This window comes from Mobula birostris, chromosome 13 (genome assembly GCF_030028105.1).
Source record: "Mobula birostris isolate sMobBir1 chromosome 13, sMobBir1.hap1, whole genome shotgun sequence".
Classification (NCBI taxonomy): Eukaryota; Metazoa; Chordata; class Chondrichthyes; order Myliobatiformes; family Myliobatidae; genus Mobula; species Mobula birostris.
In genome coordinates, this window is record NC_092382.1 from 45,032,158 (window position 1) to 45,041,028 (window position 8,871).

Sequence of the window (8,871 nt, forward strand, 5' to 3'; positions counted from 1 at the left end):
TCCGCACTCAGTTGGGGATTGCACAGAGTTAAGGTAAATTCGGTATGTATACGGTGCACAGAGTTTTTGGGGGCTGCGCCTGGATTTCGGCATGCATGCAGATTTAGGCGTGTGCTCTGCCTTGGGGGTACACACGGATTTGGTGATATGCTCAGATTTAGAGCGTGTTGTCGAATATCCGGCTGCACACAGATTTGTAGTAACTTAGATATTTGGGTTGCGTACGGATTTTTAATGTCGAAATTCCCCCATTTTCGAAAATTTTTGAAATGATTCCTGCTCTGGAATGATCTATTATGGGGTTGCAGCGTGTTTGTGATATGTACTTATTTCCAGATTGCGCAGACTTAGAACAGAGTCCGCTAACAGAGAGATACACACCGATTTGGAAACGTTCATTGATTTAGGGGTGTGTAGGCCAATATGGGGCTGTTTATAGAATTCGGGCTTCTAACGGATCTGTGGTGTTGGGAACAGAGAGAGCGAGAGACAAGTGGTGTCAGAATGGGAACAAGTTGATCTGAGGTCGGTGTGGTAAGTTGTAAATAAAATTGACGAACTCAGCGTGGGTGCAGGAAGCAGCACCAATTCAGACGTCACTGGACTGACAGCACCAATTCAGCCGTCAATGTAGGGCATGAACGGGTTGTTTCGGGAACCCAGGCAACCTCGCAGGAGAATGGCTTTGCACCTGGACTAATGTTTCTGGGCGGCCAGAAGGATTGCAAGGTGGAACTACGGTGTAAATTGGATAAGTAGGCCAGAGGTGAGGAGATAGGCCGGCGAATGAGGGACGATCATTGCAGCTGTATAATGAAAAATTTATGTAATTTCCGCTTGGGAGGTGTGAGTGGAACAAGGATATCGCAGGACCCAGAGGAACAAAAATTGCCCACAGTGGATAGAACTTCAGTGGTTTCAGGTCGAGCGACGCCGCAACGTCACGAGTTCTTCACAAACATGAGAGAGAGCGGTGATTTTACCACATTCTTTAGCTGCTCCCTGAACTTGGTCTGCGTAACGGTGTAAAGGGCCGTGTTCGTGCAACAGCTCAGAAGCTGCAGAATGGCGCCCAGCTCTCGCAGCGAATCAGGTGGGCGCACATACGTGACAAAAGCATACAGCCGATTCCACGCAGAATACACAGTGAAAGGTGCCCACAGCAAGATGAAATTGCCCGAGACGATCAGCAATAAAACGAGGGATTTCCTGCGTTTCTCCATCTCCGGGTCTCTGGCACTCTGTCCGTTGCCAGGAAAACTGAGTCTTCTGCGCGCTCTGCTCGTGACTAAGACGTGCCTGGCGGTGAAGCAATTCGTCAGCAGAACCAGCACAAATGGGAATACAGGGGTGAGGATGTAATAAAATAGTTCAAATTGAGTCGCGATAAATAAATTCAAATAATGCACTCTCCCCCTACAAATAAATGGAACAGCTATCCACGTGTAGTACCCCGAGAGTCTAAAATACCAGTAAATATTCTTTAAAAAGCCAATGGCACTCACTGTCCCCAAAACCACGACAGCGGTTTTCTCGGTGCAATATTTTGATTTCAGCTTCTGGCAACAAATGGCGACAAACCGATCAAAGGTAAACGTGACCGTGAACCAGACGGAGCAGTCGGTTGCGGTGTAAAGGAGAACAGCGTGGATATTACACCCCTTGGTCATTGATCGGAAGAAAACGTCGATTGGTACGTACATAAGTGGAATCTTGCTCAATATCAGGTCGAGGATAAGAACCAGCAGATCCGCCACTGCCATGGCAACCAGGTAGCAAGTGACAACTCTGGAGAGGCCGCACTTTCCCCGAGAAAGGACGAATATGGTCACCATGTTCACTGCGAAGATAGGAATCAATGAGGGTAAACACATCAGGAAGCATTTACATATAAAGTAATCCACTTTTCTGTATGTGACAATGTCAAGAATGAGCGTACCTGACAGAATAAAACAATCGCAAAAGTTAAACTGCTTTGCAAATGTGTGTACACTCAATGCAATATGTTGGACCGAATATCGGTAAAGAAACAGAGAGCGGAGGTTACAGATAACGATGGCTGACGATTGATGGATTTCGTACTTTTTGAGGCAAAGGGCCGAATAGCGCATCATCGATTAAATCTGCGGCATCTCGACTGTCGTGAAGTTAGTATCCTTGACAGGAACCACCTCTGGATAAAGAGCAGCTTCCCGCCGCTGACCGTCACCAGGGGCAACGGGATTTGCAAATGGAGCAGCAGCGCAAATCACAATTATTGCACCTCTCTTCCGGTTTCTCGACTTTGAGGGAGTGTTATTCTCTTCAAATTATACCACGAGGCTCACCGTCTATTTGTTGTAGCTTTGCCTTTATATTCGTATGATATTCATTATATTCTCAAATACGTTTTATTTTCTCAGCAAGAATGAAGTTGATTTGTCACCATAAAAATACGTCACGATCAATATTTCAAGAACTTACGGAAGTCTATCACGTTTTCAGAAATGTGTTACCTAGGCTTTAAACATCGTCAAATGCACCTGGTGTGAAATATACATTCTATAATTTTTGATCCCAAACGGAATATGCAGTTTTAAGAACACAGTGGGGAGGAAGACGGTCAGATGCAGGAGAGGGACGTCCTGATTACATTCGCGGAGAGATGCTTCCTTTGCTTCAGTGGAAACTCAGGCAACTCGTGAAAGTTGGAAAGTGATTAAAGTTTGTGTGAAATTTGTCTTCCGACTGATGTTGGTTAAAACGACCAGGGAGAAATGGAGAAGGAATGCTCACAATAAGGTTACACTTTCTACAGGAATAAGACAGATAATAAGATACACTGTTGTTGTAAACCCGCTCTGGATCATCACAAGTGTTAGCACATATTTCCTTAGGCAGGAGTCCTGGATTCAGTAAATTATCGAAGTGTATTTGCTTAATTATCAACTGGTATGTGTGTCAGCAGCCTTAATTATTATTATGAGAGGTACAGGCCAAAAGGAAAATGTGCAGTTAAATTTTGTTTCATAAGTTACCTTTGGACAGAGACTCACCGGGAAGAGCAATGATGCCGAGGACAGGGAAGAAAATCACTTGAATGGTGAATAAAACATTCGTGACTCGAAAATCTACCGTTATCCGTTCATCATGCGCAAAAATATATGGAACCATCCAGAAGATGTTTTTCCCATTTTCTGTTATATTCCAAGCCGTCCATCCCGAATTCTGATCCATGACAGAACGAGCCGGTCTGTCCTTACTCTCCTCTTTGTGCCGCTCCGGATCTCTGTCCGTGACAGGAGAGGCTGTGCTCGCTGAAACTGGGGGAACTGAGTGAAAGCGACTCTTATTAATAAGAGAGAGAAACCCTCCGGTGACGTCAGCAGCCTACCTTGAAAAGGCGCTATTTATTTTCCATGAAATGACAGAAAGAGTTAACCCTTGGTTTACCCAGTAGCTGAGGAAGAAGTGTGTATATAAGCACTGCTGCTATTACATATATTCGAATTACAAAAATAAATTTAAAAAAAACTAACAATATAACTGCACCTCTTCCTAGAGATGCTGCCTGGCCTGCTGCGTTCACCAGCAACTTTTATGTGTGTTGCTTGAATTTCCAGCATCTGCAGAATTCCTGTTGTTAACAATATTTCAGTCGACTTAGCTGAATATTAAGTTGAAAAAATGGTCCTTAAATAATGAACAAATGTATGTATTTTGTTTTAAAATCCCGTGTAAGGAATGAGGTAAATAAGTCAAAAATCACAAGTGATTCTTCCTTGGTGTGTGTAAAATAAGAAATGCAGAACAGCGGTTCTGGAACAGCGGCATTAGCTTAGGATGTGTTAATTTTTATAACAGAGAAAGACTATCAGCCTTTCTCGAAAAAGGGGTTCCCTTGGGAGCCGGGAGTAGCGAGTAGACAAGAGCGGCAGATATGCGGGGAGGAGGAAGACAGAAGGTGAGGGAGAGAAAGGCAGAAACAGAGACAGGGGATGATGGAATTAACTGTCGGCAACTGGGATCCCTCCAGCACAGTGTGGATCAGATCACCGAGTGGCCGATAAGTATTCTTTGCACGCAGTCTTACTCTGCCTCTACAAGTGGCTGACTGGTATTTCTCACGTCATCCTGATATAGTAGTAGATTAATAATCTTCAACATGTGTACTCAGTCTCGGTTTACTGCGAATTCTTCATGCTGTTAAATCAGAAAGAAACAAGGGCAAAAAATAACTCCTTACTGTCGATACCCGTATACCATACAAGAGGCCAGGACGCATTCATACATACGTTACCACTCTCCGGCAGCTGATGCAATTCCGCTGGGTGTAAAGAGTCGATGTGACAGAAAACACTTAAATCCAGGAGCATCAGCACCTTTCTATGAAATGACTTTGTACTTATTGGCAAGCAAAGGTGACGCTGTACGTTTGTACAATTTACCCTCCATTGAAAATCACACAAAAAACAAAAGACACCAGTGCTCTAAATCGGTTATTCGGTTTACTTTATTATGATTCTCCCCTTTATGTAGCCTTCTTGGAATGTTTCCTGTTCTTTAACAGTATCTGCCTTCATATATTATTTGAAAATCTTTGGGAACTGGTGTTATTTTCATTTCCCCCTGAATAATGTCATGGCACATTTGTGAGACTGCAAAGATCGAACGGGAACTAGTGAAACACGTCTCTTCTTGACTGTTATTAATCTCTGTTGTGGTTTGCAATGAGCTCCTCTTAAAGCTTAGAAATGTAGAAATAGCAGAACGGGCACGTTTATTCACAATGGTCACCGCAATATATTTGACAGAATGGTGTTCAAAGCGGTAAGCTTTTGATTAAAAGCGTACACGTTGCAATAAAACATATTTCTTCGTCACACAAAACATCAGACAAGCACAGTCGTGCATAGCAGGTGTCGAAGTAAAGGTATTCTTAGATTATTTTGTCGGCACCATTACGTCCAGCCACTGAATACAAGCGGCACATGGTTCTTCAACTGCTAATCAACTGAGCAGTAATCAGATTTAGATTTGTGCGTATAAATCACAAATTTCAACAAATCCCTTTTACAGATGTGTAACCCTGTGCGACAAACACTCGTTTTCCCTGCTGTGCTCGGAGTGTAACCACGTCTGATGTGATGATAACGATAAAACACAGCGAGCGTTCTTCCCCAACAGCTTGTGTTTACTGATATTCTTGTGTAAAAATATAAATCCAGGAATGCATCAATGATACCAATCCTGAGCCACTGACTCTGCAGTATTATGTCTTGCTCAAACAGCCGTTATGTTTGCCTGTATGTGAGCGGCCATTGACAATCGTATATATTGTGAATATTTTCATATTTGCCTTTCGTAACCCGTGACAATGGGATCACTGATAATTGGACATCATCTTTAGTCGAACAGTTCTGCTCAGTGACATTTTTAAAGACAGAGCTTCGCACTGCCAGTGATGGTGTTGGAGTAGCAGCGATATTACTAGGGTCGACCCTACTGGAACTGGGCAAGCTGCTTAGTTCTCCGTGTGGACAGTGATGGGACTGGATATGCAGTGAGGTTATCACTGTGGTCAGGAATGTGGATTTGATCAGTCGTGACTCTGTCAGTCTGGTCAGTGATGTGTCTGGATCTGCAATGATAATAAGGAATAGCATATTTCCCTCAGCAATCAGGATTCTGAAAGGGCATTGAACCCAACAATACGCCCTCACTACATGTTGTCCTCTTTTTGCACTAATTAAATTTAGTTTTTTTTTACATATTATCTTCTAACTGTGATTTACAGTTTTTATTATTATGTATTGCAACGCATAACGACACATTTCACGACATATTAAACCTCATTCCGGTTCTGATTTTCTACAGTCTCTGATTCGCGGCTGCTCCATTTATTACTACTCGGGTCCATTTACGGAATAAACTATGCCTCTGATAGCCGTCACGTTTCAGAAGTGCAAACGATTTTTCTCCTTCAGATCTGACAACTTTCTTTATCTACTGTGCAATATTACATTTGTAAATGTTTTGAGTTTACACTCTACCACGAATCACTTTACACGGTACGAAATAAATAATGTATTGTGCCAACCTTATTTTAGAATCATGCTAACATTTATTTCTCATTTTCATCTGTTTTTACAGTGCACCAACGTAGGTCTATCTTTCCGCAGCATAGTCTACGTCATAGTCTATTCATGTTGTTCAGCCACTGGGCTGGTCCCTTTAGCATAATGTTTACTCCCCTGCACAGGTACAGTGATAGGAACATGCAAATTAACCGACACCAGTACTCTGCATTAAAGGTATCAGATGTTATTTTTTCTTTCGTGATGCATATCCAGCAATCGTCGTCTTGATTTTAATTGTAATGTACTAATGTTGCATTTTGTCTTGGATATTTGCATTAGATATGACAGATATGTATCTCTTTAGGTGAACCACATATCCTAAAGATTAACAAGTACCATTTTGATTCATGTGATAACATACTGTATATTCATTGATAGAGCTGAGCTCTTTTATTTTAGCTTGTAGAAGAACAAAAGTACGTATAACTTTCCTGCACGAATATACTGTACTTTGCTGATTAAGTATGAGCTTCAATACAATCAGTCTCAGATGTTATAATGGGTCATGTGCTTGACTTGACTGCAGGCCAGGTCCAGGCCCCATTCGAAAGCCTGGTCATTCCTGCGGGCAGTGGCCATGTGACCTGATAGCTGCACGTCATGTTTCATGACTTTGCGATCTCCCTGGATTCAAGGATTCAAAGCTGGGTGGCAGTGTGAAATGTGAGGAGGATGTTATGAGAATGCAGGGTGACTTGGACAGGCTGGGTGAGATGGCAGATGCAGTTTAATGTGGATAAATGTGAGGTTATCCACTTTAGTGGTAAGAACAGGAAGGCAGATTATTATCTAAATGGAGTCAAGTTAGGAAAAAAGGAAGTACAACGAGATCTAGGTGTTCTTGTACATCAGTCACTGAAAGCAAGCATGCAAGTATAGCAGGTTATGAAGAAAGCTAATGAAATGCTGGCCTTCATAACAAGGGGAATTGAGTATAATGGCAAAGAGGTCCTTCTGCAGCTGTACAGGGCCCTGGTGAGACCACACCTGGAGTACTCTGTGCAGAATTGGTCTCCAAATTTAAGGAAGGACATTCTTGCTATTGAGAGAGTGCAGCGTAAGTTCACAAGCTTAATTCCCGAGATGGTGGGACTGTCATATGTCGAAAGATTGGAGCGACTGGGCTTGTATACTCTGGAATTTAGAAGGCTGAGTGGGCATCTTATTGAAACATATAAGATTATTAAGGGATTGGACACGCTGGAGGCAGGAAGCATGTTCCCGCTGATGGGTGAGTCCAGAAACAGAGGCCACAGTTTAAGAATAAGGGGTAGGCCATTTAGAACGGAGTTGAGGAAAACTTTTTCACCCAGAGATTGGTGGATATATGGAATGTCCCAGAAGGCTGTGGAGGCCAAGTCTCTGGATGCTTTCAAGAAAGAGCTGGATAGAGCTCTTAAAGATAGCGGAATCAAGGTTATGGGGATAAGGCAGCAACTGGATACTGATTGTGGAAGATCAGCCATGAATACAGTGAATGGCGGTGCCGGCTCGAAGGGCCGAATGGCCTGCTCCTGCACCTATTGTCTATTCTAAGTTCCAGATCCCTTCTGACATATGGTTGGAAAAGTATCTTTTCCTCAGATCCCTCTGTATTGCCAATCCTTTGACACGATTCTATTGTCTATATACTCTCCCGTCTCGTCGAGTGAGAAAGCTGTCCGGCTTTGAGTATTTCAACACCAGATGTACTGAAGAAGATGCTGATTATGTGTTATCTTGTGCGTAAGTCTATACTACACACGTGGAGTTTGAATCATTGACTGCACAGAAGCTAAAGTTGAAATTAGCAACATGTTTACCACTCAGTTACATTACTGCTTTGCTCAATCGCTTCGCTCCGTCGTCCGAGCTATAAAACAAGCTATTTCTGTTGGTGTCTGTTTCATAGAATTGGCAATCAGGTGTGCGGTGGCTTACCTGTATAGATTCCAGACCAGATGCAGTTTAATAATTTGCAATCTATTGGCACTATAATAACGACATATGGGCTGCACGTTTAAGATAAAAGCCGATGTTCGGGGTGGGCGCTGATCCTGCACCTGAGATTAGCGCTGAATCTGCAGGACAGTAGATGGAGCAGTAATGTAGAGCATCTATTGACGCCTTTGATCAATATAATCGCGATCATCTGACTGCAGGGAGCTCTCACTTGATAATTCTCAACTTGGATTCCACGCAAAGTGGAGGAATTTAAAATATGGGTGCCCTGACAATGACCAGGACACGCTGTTACATAACCAGTACTGTCAGTGTTAAGGCCACAGAGACAACAACATTATCATCATGGTCAACGGTAGTAATGACGCGGCAGCTTGGCCTGCAGTGAGATCATCCAGTCAGCTGAGCTGAGTTCCAGAGAAGCAGTGACAACACCAGGGTGTTCAGTGACGTGCTTTGAAAGTGCAATCCATTCTGCGTATTGAATACAACAGCCCGTAGCGGTTCTGACGCTCCAGCATTACACTCAATGTGTCGGCATCGTGCCTGCTGTTCTGCATTTCCAATGCAGGGAGTGGCTCCCTGGAGGTCGGAGAGATGAATCTGACCGCGTCTAGTGGAGACTTCGGCCAAATTTATCCAGGCTGTGTTTTACATCCGTCCCCATCTGCAGAGTCCTTCTCCGTAGAATATTGACTCCCATTGTAGCAAACATTTCAAATTATTGCAAAATACTTAGTAATAACATGTCGTACTCTCATTTTATACCAGCATATGGCGCATTCCATATTTCTACATGTACTGAACTACA

General features: G+C 43.1%; 1 protein-coding gene across 1 annotated transcript; it reads right to left on the reverse strand.

Annotated features, from left to right (window-relative positions):
* Positions 1-941: 941 nt before the first annotated feature.
* On the reverse strand, positions 942-3,153 carry LOC140207918 (probable G-protein coupled receptor 139). The gene is made up of 2 exons (XM_072276458.1): positions 3,036-3,153; positions 942-1,840 (listed from the first exon to the last, which is right to left on the reverse strand). Exons 1-2 carry the CDS (start codon positions 3,151-3,153, stop codon positions 942-944), a joined length of 1,017 nt encoding a protein of 338 aa, XP_072132559.1.
* Between the last annotated feature and the right edge of the window lie 5,718 nt (positions 3,154-8,871).

Excerpts from the sequence above, each read along its gene's own strand:
- LOC140207918 (XM_072276458.1), bottom strand. The coding sequence starts at position 3,153 with ATGGTTCCATATATTTTTGCGCATGATGAACGGATAACGGTAGATTTT. Across the intron at positions 1,841-3,035 it reads CGGCATCATTGCTCTTCCCG|TGAACATGGTGACCATATTC; the intron begins GTGAGTCTCTGT and ends CTATCTTCGCAG.